Here is a 21,053-nt window from a genome sequence, read left to right as displayed (position 1 = left end):
TTGGTTCTCTTTTGGGCAAAATACAGCATACTATTTACACACTGTAAATTATTTATTCTATTATATCTAGATTTTCCATACCAATATAGAGTGGTCCTTCATTTTTCTTTTTATATCTACAGTTTTTTACTAACTGGACATACCATATTTTAAGTAGTACCTTGACGAGGTATTTATAAGTTGTTTCGACTATCCTGCTCTAACATAATTAACTACCACATAAATATGATATTCTACATTTGCAGGTAAAAAGATAGAATATAGAAGTGGGATTACTAAGTCAAAGAGCACATGCAATTTCAACTGTGAAAAATACTGCTAAATAACATTCTGTAGGTATTACATTAATTTATGCTCCCACCAAGACTGTATTCCTCTTTTTTCTCCTCATAGTTTCTTCAACCGAGTATGTCATCCAAATTTTGAGTTTTTAACTGATTGGAGAGGTAAAAAAAATAGTTATCTTTGTGGCTTTAATTGGCTTTTCTCTTATAATGAATGACACTGAGCATCTTTTCCTATCTTTATCTTTTGTAATTCCTTCTGTAACTCTATATTCCTGGTCAACTTACTTGTTGGGATATTGGTTTTTTTATATCAACTTCAAGTAATTATGAAGATTAGCCAACCCCATCTCACACTAAGGTAAAATGGAATTCTCATGCTATCTCCTAGAACTTTCATTTTTTATTTTAAATCCTTTATCAATTTGGAATTTATTCTGGTGTATAACGTGACATAAATTCAACTTAATTTTTAATTTTTTAACATAGTTGCACAGCTGTTCCATCCATTACTCACTAAATGATCTGAGATAACCTTTATCACACATTAAATTCCCTCTTTTGTTTTTTTATTAGAGAGTTATAAGTACTTATAACTTAACCCTATAGAAAGTACAGAATTCCCATATACCCCCACACACACATTCAGTTTTCCTTTTTATTAACATTTTGCATTAGTGTAGTACCTTTGCTACAATTGATAAAATACTATTATTATAAACATACTATTAACTATAGCCCATAGTTTACATTAAGTGTCATACAGTTTCACGGTTTTTTTTTCCTGGTAACTTACATACAATCTAAAATTTCTCATTTTATTCACTTTCAAGTACTCAATTCAGTGATGATAATTACATCCCCAAAGTTGTGACTCCATCACCATCATCCATTGCCAAAACTTTTCCATTACCACAAAGAGAAACTCTATACCATTTAAACATTAACTTCTTAATCCAGACCCCCACTCAACAAACCCTGGTAACCTGCATTCTAGCTTTTGACTTTATGAATTTACACATTCTGCTTATTTCGTATAAATGATATTACACAATATTTGTCCTTTTGTATCACATACTCAATTCCCCTTTGTATTTGTCCTACTTTATGGTTATGGATATTTCTTCCTTGTTTTGTTATGAATACTTTTACATACAGACATAAAGTATACATCTTTTTGCTTTCTTCCCTCTCTTAGCTCCTTATCATATAACATAAATCGTATTAACTTTATGACACAGAATTTAAGTTACAGAGTATCAAGTTTAAGAATGAATATTACCAAGGTCTAGTATCCTCTTCTAGGAAAAGGGTATGTTTCTGGTTATACTCAGGACAGCTGAATTATGTTAGGTATGACTACATTATTGTCTTGATTTACAGATTAAGTAAGGTTTAAAGAGATGTATACAGAGGTGCCAAGTTGACATGAGGTGGACTGTGATAGTTAATTTCATGTGTCAACTTAGCTAGGTTGTTATCCAGTTATTTGGTCATGTATGCATTGGCCTGATTGTTTCCATGAAGAGTTATTTCAGTTGATTGCACCTATGGCTGATTAGATCTACAATCAATAAAGGAGAATGCCTTAGGCAGTCAGAAAAGTCTTATGCAATCAGTTGAAGGCCTTAAGAGAAAACTGATTATTTCAGCAGTCAAAATGAAGAATTCAGTCAGCCAGTTTCTCCTGGGAAATTTCCAATTCGTGGCCTGCCTTATGGACTCGCCAATCTCCAACCCAAGCTGGCATGAGCCAGTGAGTCCATTCTTATAATAAATTCTCTCTCTCTTCAAACTCCAGAACCTGTTGGTTCTAGTTTTCTGGAGAACTCTGACTAGTGCAAGCCTCTTTCTGAGCTTTCTCTTCTGTTCCATTCTCCTCACTACTCTTGAGTCAGTAACAGTGTTTAAAATAGAGACTTTATACTGCATTTTAACATTTGATAGGGTAGCCCTACTTTATTCTGCTTCTTTTTCATTTATTCCTTGGTTATTCTTCCTTGCATAAAAATTTCCATATTAACTTTAGAATCAATTTGTTTAGTTAAAAAAAAAACATTAATATTTTAACTGGAAAAATTAAACATTGCAAACATAAATAATTGTGGGACATTAAAATTTTTATGAGACTGAGTCTACCTATCCAAAGCATGGGATATATTCCATTTGAAGGTGTTTGTGTCTTTTAGCAGTTTTATAAAGTATTTTTTTCTGGAAGTCTTATATTTTCTTAAAAGGTTTATTCCTAGATATTTTATATGTAGTGTTGTTATTGGATAAAGGATCTTTATTTTTATCTCTCAAGGGATTGTTTCCTGGAATATATGAAACACAGTAATGTCTATTTATTAAGATTATGCCTCATAACTTCAGTGACATCTCATTATTTACAGTAATTACTCAATTGATTCTGTGTTTTTGAAGTATATAACTCATAATAATTTACCTCCTCTTTTCAAATCTCTATATGTTAATTTCTTGTTCTTATCTAATTGTATTGGTTGGCACCACTATTTAAAATGTTAAAATGGGAGCTTAACTCTTTTTCCTACTTTAATAGGATTACCTCTCTTATGTTTCCACTAAACATGATACTTGGCTTGTATGCTAAAAAAGATTTATTCTGTCATATTATTGAAATGTCTAGCTATTCCTTTTATGTGTATTTTTTAAAAAATCAAGAATAGATGTTGTAAGCTAAAGAGCATTCTTTAACAATGCTAATAAGGCAAGATTAACCAACAAAAAATGGAGAGAACAGTAATAAAAAAAGGACACAATATAGATCTTACAAATCTCAGAAGGAAAAAATGATATTATAACCAAACTTTCTACCAATAAACTTAAAAATTAAGAAAAAATGGACAATTTCTTTGTAAAACACAACAAAATAGAAATGAGAAGAAAAAAGGAAACAGCAATGGTCTTTCATCTATTGTAGAAAAATTAATCTATTATTAAAAACCTTACCACAAAGAAAGCTCCTGGCCCAGATGCCTTTACTGTCAAATTCTTCCAGACATTTAAGGAATAAATAAAACTAATCTTATATAGACTCCTTCAGAGAACAGAAAACAGGCGAACAAGTTTCCAACTTGTTTTATGAGAACAGCAAAATCGTGATGAAAAGAAAAATAGCAAGCCCATTTCTCTCATGGACACTGATGCAGAAGTCTGCATCAATGACAGTACATTTAGATGTCTGAGTTGACTAACTCATTAAACGTTCTTTTTTTTTTTTTAATGCATGGGCAGGCACTGGGAAACAAACCCAGGTCTAAGGCATGGTGAGAACTCTGCCTGCTGAGCCACCGTGGCCTGCCCAAACTTACTTATTTTATAGCCAAATGTTTGATCATGATATTCATTTGCTCCATAGTGAGTATTACTTTTCTACCAGTAAATTCTGCTGTTCTTCTTTACTTTTTTCCTCATATCTTTGTACTAATGCTATAATAGATTTTTAAAAATTACTCATCAAAGAATGAGTTGGGTTTTCCTATAACAGCTATTTACAAGAATGCTATGGGGGAAAGAAGCACAAGGTAGCCTTCCAGGCTACAAAACCCCAGGAGGCTCTTTTCTCTATTGTACCAGATCAGCCTGCTTCCTGCAAATAACATCTTTCTCTTTTACTATGTATCTGACACTCTGCTTCTCTAAAATAATATTGATTTATGAGGTGTTTTGGTTAAGCTGCCAGAACACAATACACCAGAAATGGATTGGCTTTTATAATGGGGATTTATTAGTTTAAAAATTTACAGTTCTAAGGCCATGAAAATGTCCAAATTAAGGAGTCAAAAGTAAGATATCTTCTCTGAGGAAAGGCTGCTAGCATCCAGGGTTCCTCTGTCACACAGAAAAGCACACTGTTGGAATCTTTGCTTCTGGGTTCCGCTGCTTTAGCTTCTGGTGCCAGTGGCTTCCTTTCTGAGCTTCTGTGAGTCCTCTTGTACCATCTCTGGGACATTTCTCTCTAAACTCTCTCTTTTGGTGTTTCTGCCTTTTATTCTCTCATAAAGAGCTCCATTAAAGGATTAAGACCCACCTTGAATGGGCTGGGTTACATCTCAACCAAAACGACCTAACCAAATGGTCCACCCTCAGTTAAGTCTGCACTCACAATAATAGATTAAAAGAACATAGCCTTTTCTGGGGTACGTAACAGCTCTAAACTACTACAGAGGCTGATTTCTACTAGCTCTGCTTCTCTCAATTTCCACACTAAACCAGTTCAAATAAAGGACACAGTCATTTAAAGCGAGCCAATCACCATCAGGATGGGTATTTTTGCTAGTGCTTTATGAAAGATTCTGCTGTTGGGCCTCCTCATCCCAATTCCTTCCACCAAGCTTTTCCCTAATTTCAGCCCAGCCCATCCCAGTTCCTGAGCAAGGGTAGTAAACAAGGGATAAAATTTGTGTATGTACTGTTAGATCCCTCACATTTGTATTGTTGGCATTCTGGGAATCTGCTACCTTGGGTCCCTCAGCAATTTCCTGCATCTTTTCTTCTGAATGCGTCTCCTGACTCACGATTGCTTCAGGCAGTCCTTACATATGTTTTGAAGTTTGTGGATTATTCCTGTCTGCAGTTTCTCCAAAAATGGAGTTTAAAGTTTTTCTCCCTATCTCTGCTTATGATTTTGTAGGATTTCCCTGAGGTAAAGATGTTGAGAACCACACAACCATATGCAAATTGTCTAAGACACTGCTTCTCAAACTTCAAAGCACATAAAAATCACCTCTGATTAGAATGCAGGCTCTAATTCAGTAGGTCCAGGTGAGACCTGAGAATCTGCATTTCTAACTAGATACCAAGTATCACTGACGTTATTACGCTACAGACCACACTTTGAGTAGGAAGGTACACTAAATCATTTTAAGCAATGTTTTTTTTTTACGTATACAACTACCCCCTCAAAATCAAATAGGATAACTAACATTTACCGAAAGATCGTTATGTGCCAGGTACTTTTCTAAATAATTTACATGGATAATATTACATAATACCTACAATAACCCCATGAGGTAGTTACTATTACTATCCAAATTTTATAGTTAAAAAGAAGCACAAATAGTTAAGTAACTGACCCAGCATAACATAGTAAGTAGACAAGCCAGGGTTAAAACTAGGCAATCTGCCTCCTTAACACAGCTTTCATACCCACTATGCTATGCTGACTCCAAAGAATTGGTTGGTTTACCTACCTAAACTAATAAAAGCTAATATAATCATATATCTGTGAGTTTACTAAGAAAAATTTCAAATACTGGTTTATATATCTCTACCATCCTTCCCTGAATATTCATAGATTGAAAAACAAAGATGACATCTGAGTTTTCTAAAATCAAATGATTTAGCAATAAAATTTCTGCTTTAGAGAAATGTTCTCCCTGTACTAGATGTCACTATCACTAAAAACAAGCTTTTGCTTCAAAAGTTTGTTTTATCAGGTAGTTAAGCCATTCACTGAAGTGACTCTCTAAAACTATGTCAGATAAAGTACATTTTAATGATTTATTCTTAGCAATAAGAATTAACACAGATAGTTTTAAGGGGAGATTATCACAGGAGGTTTACTGCTTTGGTCCCATGAATGAAAATAAGCTGGTAACAGCTATACATGGACAGGTGAGCAACTGATAAAATTGTTCTGCAAGAAGCATAATATAGAACACAAATAACACTGACAATCAATTAAGACAATATTTATTATGCTAAGATGTCTGTGAATGGTAGTTTAATTTCTGCATATAGGGATTACATTATATATAATAGGAAAGCATAATATTTTTATTTTTTAATTAATAAGCAATTCATTTTGAATTCTTATTTATAATTGTATATCTAAAATTAGCATATTATATATATATTAATTTTTCTAATTCCTTCCCTCATAAAAAGAAAAAGCAGAAGGCAAATCAACAAATACAAGTAAGTAAATAAAATAGTTGTAAATAAAGCTGCTAATCCAATATGGGGTAAGATTTTCATAGATATGGGGTAAGTTTTTCACATAGGCATTCTTAATGATCTTGCTGGTCTTAAAAAAATTATAAAATATCATTCAATAGATTTTTATGTTAAAGCTAGATAGACTTCATAAAAGATAATTAATTATATCTAATTCTCAGGACATTGAGAAATCAGGGTTTATCATAACCGTTACACATGAAAAACTGAGCTTCAAAAGATATATGCGGTCAATGTACACAGAAAGTAATAAAGGAGAAGAAGAACCCAAAAATTAATAAAGGAGCCTCCAACTCTGCTGGTTCAAATAAATGCATACAATTATTTATGCCTTACTTGGGTTTTGGGTATCTAATATAGACAGTATTACCAAAGAGATTTGTGAAATATAAGCAGACAATTGTAAGCTATAACATGTAGCTATGTAAGAGACAGTAGTTCAAAAATTAGATTTATTATATCTGAATTGACAGCAATAACTTATAGAGAACACAAGGGGACTTTTTGTTTCAATTCTTTCTTGGCTAGAACTAACCAATTGACTTTCTAATGCTAAATAACCTCACTGTAATTTCTGGAGTTTCAGATAGTAGTTTTGTTAAACATGCTTCTGACAATTTCTAAATTTAAAACATGACAAGGAACTTCATTTATTCTTCAATCTTAGTATAGAAGATAATTACAATTTTCTTTTCAGTATATAGCAGGAAGGTTCTATCTTTAAAAGGCAATATACTTACCCTAGGCTTAAGAGGTTTTACTGTCGGAATATCAGTTCCTTCAGCTCTCTGCCTGCTTGAATCAAAAGTCTTCCTTTTTTTAGTGGCAGTTTTCTGGCAAATAGGTCCATGCTTTTTCTGTTAAGATGAAGAAGTGCAATATATTTTCTTTTCTATAAAAGGGAAGACTAAAACCTTACATTGTTATCTGAGATCACTTGAAAAATCTGATGATACATTTTATTTTTCTGATTATACATAAAAACATTTTAAAAGATAGCAGTATTTTATTTAGTAAGAAAAGCATACAATTCATTCAACAAATAGTTTCTTAAAGACTACTACTATAAGTCAGATTCTTTTAAAGTGAGAAATGCTACTATGCACTTAAAAAGTCATACTGCCTAACTGATTTATGGTACTCTCTCCTTTTCTTTTTCACTCCCTGACTTTATAAAAGAAAGAAGCTTTGAAAAAAATTTAATATAACTGAAAAATCTGGTTTCCACAGAAGAATGGGCTCGACTTTTGCTGAAATACTTTCACTGTTGTGCTCTGCACTTTGCCACTATTCTCCATGGCTCTTTTTGCCACAGTTCAAATAGAGATTTATATTTCCTCTGGAGTCTTTACTTGCTTTTTCTGTTTTGATGTCTACCATTTCCTTCTCCAAACTTTTAAGCCTGGAAAGAAAACCCTCAAAAGCAAGTGAAGCAGGTGGAGATAGGGCTGTAGCAAAATTATGTTTACCCAGTAGGTAAGTGTCTCCATTTGAATAATAAGTTTTTCACATTTCATATTGCATCCACTCACATCCCTTCCCTTGTCTTAACTAAAATTGTTTTAAAAGGCATATATAATGGATACTGTTATCAATACTCTTCCAAAATCTTATTGTTATTTAGTATTCTTCTAAAAATAAGAAAAACAATATAATGAATTTAAAGTTATAGTGAATAAGAAAAGTCTTCCTCACTAAAAATCTCAACAGAAATACAGGAAAAACTAAACAGAAAAGATACATTAGTTTCAGGATTATAAAAATACACATAATCCTTGTAGTGAAGATTACTAAAGTTAACTAAAATTAGCATAACAATATGTTAACAGAAAGTTAATCTAACAAAATAATAGGAGAGAGTCGTCAGATTTGCTTCTTTTCCCCACAATCATCCCTTTTCTTCTTCTGGAATTCAAGCTTTCTATTTTTCTTCATCTAAGATTCTTCTTAAGCTATAAAGTATTTCATTCCCATTTGGGTTTTTTTCCTACTTAGTCCTCATTCATTCAGTTCATCTTGTTCACCCAATCATTCATTTATTAATTTGAGGACATTACATTGGAAACCCTCTTGACTTTCTAGATAAACATTCTCTAATCCTCACATAAAACATGTTGACTAAAGACATCAGTGCACTAAAGTCACTAAATGTAGTTTTTTCTTTAGTATTTTGATAAATATTGTAGAAGTTGGAGCTGATAAGTTTATCTTGAGAGAAAAAGAAAAAAGAAAAAAACCCGCCGAAGTGATCCATTATCATGAAACCTCATGCTACTTTCAATACACAATCAAAACAAAACAAAACAAAACAAAAATAATAAAACAGCAAAAAAATAGTAATAAACAATCAGCAATCAAGAGGCTTAAAATACTTGTTTTCAGTTTTTATTCTGATAAACACTGTAGTTATACCTAGTTAACATAAAATATCAACTATTTTTTTACATGTGGCCAGCAAGCTATTTTCTAGTAGACTCATGTACATCTGTACCCATAAGGTGAGTTATACATGTCCAAAATTATTGGTGACTATTCCCAAATCTGATTATATAAGTTGTAGTTGTTATAGCGATTACATCATTTAATTAAATGTTTTTAAATGAGGACCAAAAAAATGCATGTATTTTTCATGAAAACTCAGCTAAATGCTTTGTAAATGTTTTGAAAAATAATGAATTGATAAGAAAAAAAATAGTAAATAATATATGGATAAGATATTTTTAAAGAGTTAAGGAAAAAGCCGTGATTATTTAAAAGGAGTATGCAATCAGAACAATGCTCGGGGACCATAAATTCTTCATTTTGCTTAATAAAAAACATATTGGAAATAGTAAAATGCAATTATATCTTACTATTACAAAAGCATTGTGGCAGAGCTCTAATCAACAGATCTATATTCAAAGAAAAAGGTTTTATCTTGTATAAAAATATTAGTACATGTATATTTATGTTTGAAGTTAAAATAATATGTGTAAAGTATCTAAGCATTATTTTTTATTACTTTCCCTTTAACTGCCTTTTAAAAATAAAGATCAGTTAAAAGCATTTCTATTGACATATATGTATCTAAAGGTAATTAAAGAATAATCTACATTCACTTTCATAATTTAAAAAACCTTTTCCTTGGAGTTTTTCAAATATACATTAATTGAAATAACAGTATAATGAACTCCCATTTACTCATTACCCTGCTTTAACAATTATCAACATCTTAGCAATCTTGTTTTATCTACCCCTCCTTTTGTTTCTGAAGAACTTTAGAGCAAATACCTGACATCATTTATCTTTCTGTATCTGTAAATACATCATTAGGCATTAAAAAAAAATTTTTTTTTGGTAACATTCCCAGAATGCTAGAACACTTTAACATTTAATAGAGGAATTTTAGAAGGAAAGCAACCACTCTGGAATAATAACAGAACACTGAAGTGATATTTTGGAACAGAGAACACTATCCATTATCTCATCATATAATTTCACATAGGTTCTTTCCATGAGGGTGGTCCTCAAATATTGAACAATTATTGCTCTATCAAACTCCAAAGGAAAAAGGCAAAGAATCAGTTTACTCACTAATGCTACAGGAAAGAATGTCCTTCCACAAATCTTGCAGGGTAACAATTCTCCAACTTGGACAGCACTTCCATTTTCTAAAACAGAAAAAATTATAATAAATTTCTAGAGCTCACTACCCCCTACGTAGGACATGACATCCAGGAGTGAAAGTCTCCCTGGCAACACGGGACATGACTCCCAGGGATAAGCCTGGCCCTGACACCGTGATACTGACAAGACCTTCCTGACCAAAAAGGGGGAATAGAAATGTAACAAAATAAGGAATCAGTGGCTAAGAGAGTTCAAATGGAGTCAAGAGGCTATTCGGAGGATATTTCTTATGTTAGCATCAGCTAGATAATTATTAATTACCAGAATTTGCTAAAACCCAACCAAACTCATTTCTGACAATCCTAAAGAACACCAAAGCCTTTTGCTGAGATTCTACAAAAGTTTCACGTGCTAAGATGACTTTCCAGGAACCTACAATCTCCAGATAGTTCCTTGGCTAGATAAGTCCTGAAACCCCAGAGGGGCCAGCCTCTCCAAGTATGTCAACTAGTTTCATCAGCCAATTTCATATAATTGACATCCCTCTCCTAAACATGAAAAAGTTAGAATGGGCATAGCCCAAAAACCCATAGCAACTGGGAGAAGGATCAAAGGAAAGGTGGAGCTATAACAGAGAAGATAGGATTTAACAAATGAGAATGACTGCTGAATCATTATATTAATATTCCCTTCAATCTCCAGTGTCTTATAGCAGCTAGAAGGAAAAATCTAAAATTGTGGAACTGTAACCCATAGTGAACTCTGAAATCTGTTCTATAACTAATTCTTACAAAGTACCTTGACATTTATTGCTTTTTTTGTATATATGTTATATTCCACAATAAAAAATATAAAAAAAAAATTCTAGAGCTCAAATGTGAAACCTCAAATGTTATATTTTCCTTTAGCTTCCTTGACAAGTTCATTTAAGTTATCAGTTCTTGTGACAAATGTCTTGTTTCATTTTTAAATAGAACAATTATCAATTAAAATGAGCATTCAGACTTAGAGTTATCAGTGGTCAAAAAGATCTTACTAAATATTGGAGATTCATGATTTACAGGTAACTAAACTGATATTATTGATAATATCTGTTTTTCTCTTACTTCAAACAAATCAGTCTGCCAATGCTCTAAATTCATACTTTACTTCTACCATAAATTAATGAACTTTAAAACCTGTATTTATTTTAAGGTTAATATTATGTATTATTAAGAAACAACATTGGCAATCAGTTAAGTGGCTCCTTGAGATAATCTAGAAAGTCTAGGATAGAAAATATTTTGTTCTATTTGTCACCAAACAATAGAAATATAATGCCTTAAGTATAAATCATCTATAGTTACTATGCAAACCACCACCCATATTATGTAAATTGCTTATTATTTTATACATTAATTTGCACTTAGATTAATATTTACTGACCAACAAACTGAGATACTATGACCCTCATGGAAACAATGTGTTAAATAAGGAAGAGGTAACTACAATTAAAATTAATTAAAAATTAACATATCAATCATGTACCTGGATAAAACAATTTTTATTATGAAACTGATTAAAAATATATTCTTTGGAATTCCACATAACTGCTATTTTATTTTCTAGCAAACATCCCTAAATTTATTTCCACACCTGTAATTTCCTACAAATGATTCTTGAATCTTTCTCTCTTAAATTTCTGCCTAATATTTTACTGATTTGTTGCTTAAATCTGAAAGACAAATAAAAAAAAATATTTTCTTTTAGAGGTAACATAAATAACTGTAATAATCACATTTTAAAGTTTTAATAATCATAAAAAGAGCACAATTATGATTACATATAATTCGTTTCAAGGCATTTAGTGAGTTCGCAGAGAAATAATCAGAAGAACTAACATAGACTTTGGTGAGAACGCAGTCAAATAAAGTAACAGAAGAACTATTTTGTTCTCTGACTTTCCCAGTACTCCACTGTGCTATTTTTTACTGGTAGATAGTATTTTATTTGTCATCACAGATGGAAGCAACATCTGCATTGTGGCAGTTAAACAGTGAGCGCCACAAATGCAAAGCTAAGATTTTCCTCATTTGTCCTTCTCCAATACCAGGAGCTAGGTTATTTGGGGAGAGCAACCTCAAATTTTATTAGGATCAATTAATTCCACTAACAATCCAGAAACGTGAGGCAGTTGTTGGATGGACTCCATTAAAATTCACCAAGATAAGAATGGCTTTATAACAACAGTCAAAGTGACACAGTATGCTACATGATCTACTAAGCTTGCTTATAGTTTTCATATATTCCTTTAAATTCTAAACAGTTATTTTAAAATTCAACAATGCAAAATGTTTAAAAGTATCACTATTTTAGTTGTTTAAAGCCATTTTCAGCAGCAAGAAATAATATTGATTACTTCCAGCAGTCAAACTTCATAATAAAGAAATTATTATTTTTTAAAGTATATTTCAGTATCAACTTGTTAAATAGGTGACAAAAGAAAAGTCTTATAAGAATTATCTATTGAGAAAAATAAACTCAACACAAGAAAATAATATAATTGATTCTTCACCAAATACTTACTGAGTGCCTACTTGAGCTGCAACTACTTGTCAAGAATTTAACAGGTAACAGTGACACAAGGGTGAATAGACTAACAGAACCAATGTTCTCATAAAGCTAACATTAAATATACCTAAGAACCAAATCACCTCCAACTTTTTATACAGAAACCTAAAACTTAACGTAATAGCAACCATACAATAAAATCCAACTTCTTAGATTGAAATACTAGCGATCAATGAAAGGGAGGGGTAAGGGGTATAGAAAAAAAAGTAGGGGGAACAAAGGTTAAAATATAGTGGGTAGATGATAACACTAGTGGTCAATGAGAGGAAGGGGTAAGGGTTATGGTATGTATGAGTTTTTTCTTTTTATTTCTTTTTCTGGAGTGATACAAATGTTCTAAAAAAATGATCATGGTGATGAATATACTACTATGTGATGATACTATGAGCCATTAATTGTACACCATGTATGAAATGCTTGTTAAGAATGTTTGTTTTGTATGTCACTTATCAATAAAAATATTTTTAAAAATTCCAACTGTTGGAATTTCCACAAATTAGACATCTTAAAAATGTCTTTAAAAGAAAAGAAAACCATCGTTAAAAGCACAAAAATGAGAAAATAGCATTAAAGAGAAAAGCATTTTAAAATAATTATGTGAAAAATAACGAGAAAACTTTTAATAAAAGAATATTTTTAAAAAAAGTATGATGTTTAAAACTCCCTCTTGAATTAGCTGGCTAGAGAACAGTTCTATGAATGGCAAAATATGACACATTCATATGTTGTGTCAAATTCTACTGGAGAAACTTCTACCAATAGACAATAAGAAGCAGCTTTGGCTTTAGAGTCACAAAGTTCCATTTTGTTTTAATGGCATTCATTAAAAGACATGACAGGGTGCTAGAGAAAGCACTAGAATTTATGTCATATTATCTCAGTTTAGAAATATGAGTCCCTAAACAACATATTTAACCTCTCCATGGTTCAGTTTCTTTCTGTATAAAGTAATAAAGTTAGGTTAAATGGCCTATGTGACCATCTTCTTTTTCTAACATACTATAATTTAATAACATCTACTTCAAGATCACATTAGCAAGAAAAGTACATAAACAATAAAACACCTTCATTATTATTATTTTTAAGGGTCTGATACATAAGAATGATTAAACCAATTGCAAATGGTGGAATGAATACTTCAGATAGTAAGAAATATGTTGAGAAAATCATCCCCACTTGTCTACATACAGAATTGAGAATATACAAAGACCTAGAAGCAAAAAACACAACTCTCTCTCTTGGCTGGAAAAGTCTTCATTATAGTTGGAAGGAAATGTATGGCTAGTCACAGAATCATAGATAGCCTCAGTTTAATATCTGTGACTTGAGGATAGTAACTGTCCAATCTCCCTTACAACTTGAGAGGATCTACTGAAATGTCATATATATAAAAAATGCTTTACAACTTCTACAAATAAAAAAATACCACTCTCCACGCACACAAATGCCATTAATTTCTCCTTAGTGGTAAACACTAAAAATTTAAGTAGTTTATCAACAGTGTAAAGACAATATTCAGAGGAGAGAAAGTATTCAAACTAATGGGCAGAACCCAAGAAAAAAAAAAGTACTTTCATGCGCTAGGACTCTCAAAAAACCAGTTTCAACTTATTTATCCTGCACACACTGTTGACTGTGTTGAGTTGCTACACTTAGCAAGGTCAAGATCTGCATAATAATACGGCATGAAATATTATCTTTAAATAATACTGCCACATAGGTAATGTGAAAGAATATACAGTTATCTAAAATCTGAAATTCCTAAATGTATACAGTTTAAAATACGACAAAACATTCTCAAAAGTTAAAGGAAAAGAAGTCTTGAAATTATGAACAATCCTCTATGAAACATGTCTATTTCTCACAATTGGTCTTCTATAGTCGCTCTTCTGAATCCAATCCTTAAGGCTCAACAAATCTCTTTTAAACATGTATCTATTACACCACTTTCTTCCCATGATCGTTTCAAAAACCTAATTACTCCCAGATATAAAACCTAAAATATATCAAATTTTCCTTTTGCAGTTCATCCTAGGAGATTTCTACATTTCACAATTCACACTTAATTTACTCAACACACATCTTCATGTCCACTACACTTTAATCACCTGCACTCCAATTCAGCAGAAACACTCACTTCCACTGCCAAAACAACTTGGAAGGGATCCACCTCTGGACTTTTAAAATACTCAGATGCTCTCTATTATCACAGACTTCTATCTTCTCCCTCTCTCTAAGTCATTTTCTTGATCTCAGAGGAACTTGCATTTTTGCTCATTCTTGGCTTCACTTTCCTTCCTACCCAGTTGTGAATCTGACTAGTCATTTCTACTACTTTCACCAACACCCTCAAATACCTTGCTCCAAGGTCAAATGTTTGGAAGACGTGAGACTAAACAAAGCTAACTGAGTTTACTTAAAGAAGAACTTCCTTAGTTAAAAAAAGAGAGAGATTTAGTAGGCCATAATTTCCCCAAACTTTTTTCATCAGGAATTCTTCTAAAACTTAGTTTGCAAGGGTTGATGTTACAAAGTACCACAGACTAGCTGGCTTAAACAACAGAAATTTATGGTCTCATGGTTTTGGAGGCTAGAAGTTCAAAATCAAGGTGCCACTAGGGCCATGCTTCCTCTGAAAGGAGAGAATCTGTCTCATGTCTCTCCCTTGATTTTTGTGGGTGGATACATTTTTTTTTTACCTGATATTTGATATTTGCGGAGAACACAAAACACTTCTAAAGTCAGACTCATTACCTCATCCTTCAAACTTGGTCTTTCTCTTGGTTAAACATATCATCATCTCCTGGTTCCAAGATAGAAAGATGCTTCATCTTTGATTCCTTTTCTTTCACACATCCAGCAGTCATATCTCAGCTTTCTATCTCAGAAATGTCTCTTAAATTTATCCTCACTTTTTAATTCCTGGTACTTTTACCTTAGTTCTAATTCTCATCATGATATACATGGATATTCATTCTGTCACTCCTATCCTCTCCAGTCTATCCTATCTGTAGCATGAAAGAGCTCCAATCTCTTCCAAGAATGCTATAACATAACCACACTGGACCACTCTTAAATCCTAACACACTTCTGTGATACCATCCATGCACAAACATGTACTGAAGGTCTCCTATGTACCAAGCACTTTGTTAAATGTTTTATATATGTTATCTCATTTAATGTTTAATATCGTTCAGGTAGGTGAGTATTTAATAGCTCCATTTTTTTTTATAGCTGAGGAAACTGAGGTTCAGAACAGTCCAATCAGAGAGCCAAAAAGTGTCAAAGTAAGGATTCAAACATAAGCCTCTCAAAAACACTGACTGTTAAAATATCTGGCATTAGTCTAAGTACCATAAACTGAATGTTAGATAAATTAATAAAGATGAAGAATTATTCAGTAAACTAGTATATTTTTAGACTTAAGGAAAATAAACAAAAGAAACACTAATGAGGCATAATTGCTGTCTTCAAATAGATCAGGCACTATCCTGGTGAAGAGTGTCCAGATATCTAACCAAGTTTTAGAGAATGGTACTAAAATTTAATAATTTCAGTGGTCAAAATTACGATGGGCAGCCTAATCTCTGTCACAAATGTTAATAGCCACTTCTCAGGATGCTATGAAGGAATGACAATACTTTGGATAGAATCTGCTTAGATTTAATCACTCCATTTTATAGAAGAAACGCTTATAAGAGATTAGACCTCTCCTAAATCTGGAACCACTTCTATTGTCCCTAGATACACCTGGGGGTTGCTCCAATTATCTACACAATGCAAAGGAGCTGATATATAAATATAAAATCATGAGCAATAACTTATATTTGGTTTTTTTTTTTTTTTTTTTTTAAAGGAAAGACAGAGAGAAGGAAGGAAGGATAGAAGGAAGAAAGGGAAACATCTCCAAACATTTTCTTGTTTTATTGTATTCTGTTTCTCCGTTTTTGCTACATGGGTTGGGGCCGGGAATCGAACCGAGGTCCTCCGGCATAGCAGGCAAGCACCCTGCCCGCTGAGCCACCGCGGCCCGCCCCTATATTTGGTTTTAAAATAGTATCTAGCCTAGCAAATTATCATTAGGCAATTCAGAAAGTATAAAAGTCCCTGAAGACCACAAATAATAAGAACAGTATGATCTACATGCAAACGAATTTAAAGGTTATGAAAAAGTTAGATTATCTACAACAGAATTTTTCAAGGGTCCATTTGTTTTCTATTTTACAATCGAATTACAATCAAATTAGTCTGGCAACTGGTTTGAACCAGTGAGTCTAATGCCAAAGGGTAAAATTACTTTGGCACATTAAGCCTACTCTTAACTTCCTACTGGATACTGCAACGTATTATTTATTAGACACCATCAAAGTGATAGAGTTTAACTCCCAGTAGGACATAAACTTTGTCTTATCACTGTATCAATGTTCATTTAATGAGAGCAAAGATGAATTACTGGTAATCTTAAAACACAGTTTTAATCTTTGCAAACTGTGATCTAAAAAGGCACTGTCCTAATTTCAAGAGAATGCACTCAGTTTTTATTTTAGTAAGTTAAACCATGTGCAATTACCAACAGTCAACGGTTTTGCCCCACAAAAATGGCAATTTCCTATATTTCAACCTAATTCATTGCAATTAAACATATCATAGTTAATGAAAACATCTTGTTTTTTTTTAATAAAACAAAGAGTAAATAGCAAATACTGTTTACTATGATACACTAAAGATGGATCCATAAAATATGCCCATTATAATATTACATCTGATGTCATATATTTCTTCCCCCATGTTACTGAGTATTATAACAGGTTTCCATTGTGTATTTTTGTTTGTTTGTTTGTTTGTTTGTTTTCTGGGGGTGCATGGTCCGGGAATTGAACCCAGGTCTCCTGCATGACAGGTGCGCATTTGACCACCGAACCACCTATGCACCCTCCATTATATATTTTAAAGTACTTAATAATGATGTCTATTGCATCCTGGGGCATAGAATAGTGTCCATTACAGACAAACTCATTATACAATATTTCATTCATTCACCAAAAATATTTATTGAGGGCGGGCCACGGTGGCTCAGGAGGCAAGAATGCTCACCTGCTATGCCAGAGGACCCGGGTTCGATTCCCGGTGCCTGCCCATGCAAAAAAAAAATGTATTGAGTACCTACTTTGTTTCAGACACATTGTAGGTGCTAAGGATATATATATGAGAAACTAGACAAAGACCTTTATCTTAATTACAAATGTCTGATAACTTAATACAAATCTGCAGAGGAAAGTTTCTAAAGCCTTTTATGTGGATTTGAATTCCAGAACCCACGATTCTCTCCATTATGCTATAACGTCAGATATGCTTTTAAATCTATAAAAACTCAGTTGTCTCCAGAGGAGACACTCTAAACAAAGATCTTGAAAATAAGGTATATTAACATTACAATTCTTTACTTCATGAATAAAATACCTGGATATTCTGCCGAAAATAAATTAAGTAAGCAAATATCAAGATCTCCACAGATCACAGTATATTGCAGCAGCGTACAAATGGAAATCCATCAGAATTTTCAAATTATCTATCATATGCAAAGTGTTTACTGGAAGAGCTTCATATCATACTCCTATTATTACATTTGCTTTTTCATGAGTTTAGGTTACTGAAAAAGAAGTTTCCAGTTGTTTTTCACTTCATTGCACACGAAATATTTTACTCTTTAACATGTGCCAATACACCGGGTTTAATGCCTCTGCTCATTCTTAATTTCGCCTGAATCCATGTAAATGGGGGCGGGGGGCGGGGGACGGGAGTTAAATCAAGAGAACAGAATCTTTCAATTCTAAAGGCTTGTTTTTCATGAGTGCCACAAGGACTAACCACAATTTTAAAAAGAATCTTGAAACTGCTGTTGCAATGTTAGTTGGCTATTTGTTTCCTTTGTTTTTTTAAGCAAATGTTATTTTATGCAGGATGAAATGGGTAAAGAGAATAAGAAAAAGTGAAAGAACCGGGAACAAAGCAAAATCTAGAGCCAAGGCTATAGCACAAGAATAAACACAAAGATAATAAACATTAAATCCTTCTGTTACATAGTCTATTGTCCGGTTTAAAAAAAATTAGCTAGTGGCACTTCTTTAGGAGATGCTCCGACATCCTCCAAAAGATGCTGTAGAAATGGAAAAACGGTTAGCTAGGGAAAAAGCGTCAGGAGATCGAGGTTGGAGACACTCCCCGGGGACCCAGAAAAGACCTGTGTTGGACATTAATGGAAAGCCCAATTTGCAAAGAAAATAATATCTGGCGGGAGGCTGTGATTATCGACAGAACACTCAGGACGTCAGGCAAGACCAGAAAATGGTACGAAAGGACCTACAGGCGTGTCCCAGAGGGAGGATCGGGATCGGGGAGGTGAAACCTAGCTGAATCGTTGGAGATCCGGCAGCCCGGGAGTCCTCAGCTCCGCGGCGTCAGGGGCGGGGTGGGGGGGGGCGAGTTTGCCAGCCTCCGCCCACCCTGGCCTCGGGCGGCGCGGCGGAGGTGCGGCAGGGTTCGCAGCTCCCCACCCGCTCTCGCTTCCCTAGCACCGGTGTCCAGTGTCCCCAACTGCTCCGAACTGCTCCTGCAGCCCGGCCCCAACCTTCATCTCCTCACCTTCCAGTCCATCCATTGCGCCACCACCTTAGCTCCGGTAGTTTCCTCCCGCAGAGCCCACCGCCGCCCAGCTCCGGCTGTAGCAACCCAGCCGCGCCTCCCACCAGCTAACATCCCGGGCTCCCATTGGCCCGGCGCGGGAAGGGGCGGGGCCCGGTCGTGGGGCGGGGCTTCCAAGGGAGGTGCGCCTGCTGTGCTAGCTGCCTCCTAGCCGCTGCCTTTTCTCTTACGCCTCCCCCCGGGAAACTTTATCCGTAACGGGTTGTGTTCTGAGACCCCACAGCGCCTTTGTTCGATTTCAGCCTTGTTTCCCTCACCTTGTCCTTCTCTTTAGACTACCTCAGCATTTCATGACCTCACCATCACCAGACCTCACATAAATCAATGATATTTTCTTCTCGCCCGTGCCTCTCAGCAAATTCACTTTAAGCAAAAAAACCAAGCAAACGTCCTACACACTTATATGCAGTACACTTTCCATTTTCAACTACTTGATCACTAGCAGTACCTGGGTATTCCTTAGACTTTATATTAACACAGAGTTCCACAAGTGAAGACATTCTTTTCCCGAGAGAAAGAAGTCATGCTTTTTGTCTGGGATTGTGGGACTGAGGTTGCTCTAAGCATTTGAAAACAACTTCCTCAACATGAAATCTTAGGCAAAATTTGGAAGTGAAACCCAGCCCTTCCCCCAGTTCCTTCTGCTCTTGGCCTACCCTAGCCCAACATTTTATCATCCTTGGACTAAAATAGTCTGCTGGCCTGATAGCTAATGAGGTGGCAAAACTCTGATCAGGAAATTCAAGCAGGGAACTAATCTGCACACCATGGAGAGTCCAGTTTCTGTCAGAGTCCTTCCTGGTACCTGGACACTATTAGTTTGCTGGTGCTGCGGTTACAAAGTACCATAATTTGGGTAGTGTAAAACAACAGCAAGTTATTGTCTCATAGCTTTGGAGGCTGGAAGTATGAAATTAAGATGTCAGCAGGCCCATACTTCCTCTGCAGACTATAAGATTCTATTGGTAGGCATAATTCAATCTCTGCCTCCATCACAAGGCCATCTCTCTATCTGGAGAAGGGTTTTGAGAAAGGTTCTAGACTGAGGAAGCACATTCTAAGTTGGCATTGATTCATTTTAATTTTTTGGATTGAAGAATGTGCAGTTTTGAAACTGCTAGGTACCCCAGAAAAGACATGCTCTTTTAATCCGAATCCAATTTTGTGGGAGCAGCCAGGTTTTTAATCCAGATCCAATATTGTAGGGTGGGACCTCTTGATTAGATTGTTTCCATGGAGATGTGACACACCCAATCGTGGGTGTGATCTTTTGATTAGATGGAGATATGACCCTACCCATTCAAGGTGGGTCATAATTAGTTTTCTGGAGTCCTTGAAAAGGGGAAACATTTTGGAAAAAACTGAGACACAGACATTTGGAGATACAGAGGAAAATGCTGGAAGAACCCACAGGATCTACCAGAGACCTTTGAAACTAGGATCTGGGGATGGAACCCAGCAGACATTGCCATGTGTCTTCCCATGAGATGCTAAGCAAGCCAGAACCCAGAGTTTTGCCCTGGAGAAGCTAAATGAGCGCCCACAGAGCTTAGAGAGGAAACCACTGGAATCAGAAGCACAAAGCAATGAATTAGAAGGACCTCAGATGCCAGCCACATGCCCTCCCAGTGACAAAGAAATTCTGGAAACCATTTGGCCTTTTTTCGGAGTCAGGGTGTCTTTCTGTATGCCTTAGTTTGGACATGTTTAAGGCCTTAGAACTGTAAACTTGTAACTTAATAAATTATCTTTATAAAAGCCATTCCATTTCTGCTATATTGCATTCTGGCAGCATTGGCAAACTAAAAGTAAAAACAAAATTATTTTAAGTGTTGACGGAAAAAATAGTGATAGTTCATCATGACCTGAAAA

The 21,053-nt window shown here is 34.4% G+C and overlaps 1 protein-coding gene across 5 annotated transcripts in view; it reads right to left on the bottom strand.

Annotated features, from left to right (window-relative positions):
• ZC2HC1A (zinc finger C2HC-type containing 1A) overlaps positions 1 to 19,222 on the bottom strand; it is a 73,301-nt gene extending 54,079 nt beyond the window's left edge. For 4 of the 5 annotated variants that reach the window (XM_077167048.1, XM_077167047.1, XM_077167051.1 and 1 more), the window contains exons 1-3: positions 19,122 to 19,222; positions 9,837 to 9,913; positions 7,004 to 7,120 (exon numbers count right to left, since the gene is read on the bottom strand). In XM_077167048.1, the coding sequence (XP_077023163.1) occupies positions 7,004 to 7,120; positions 9,837 to 9,913; positions 19,122 to 19,137 (210 nt within the window). In that variant the 5' untranslated portion in view covers positions 19,138 to 19,222. The remainder of the gene's footprint in view (positions 1 to 7,003; positions 7,121 to 9,836; positions 9,914 to 19,121) is intronic. The other variant, XM_077167049.1, reaches the window with a different exon arrangement.
• Positions 19,223 to 21,053: the final 1,831 nt, after the last annotated feature.

The sequence above is a fragment of the Tamandua tetradactyla genome, chromosome 6 (genome assembly GCF_023851605.1).
Source record: "Tamandua tetradactyla isolate mTamTet1 chromosome 6, mTamTet1.pri, whole genome shotgun sequence".
NCBI lineage: Eukaryota > Metazoa > Chordata > Mammalia > Pilosa > Myrmecophagidae > Tamandua > Tamandua tetradactyla.
Note: the sequence above shows the minus strand (reverse complement) of the source record. Positions and strands in the feature narration are given on the sequence as shown.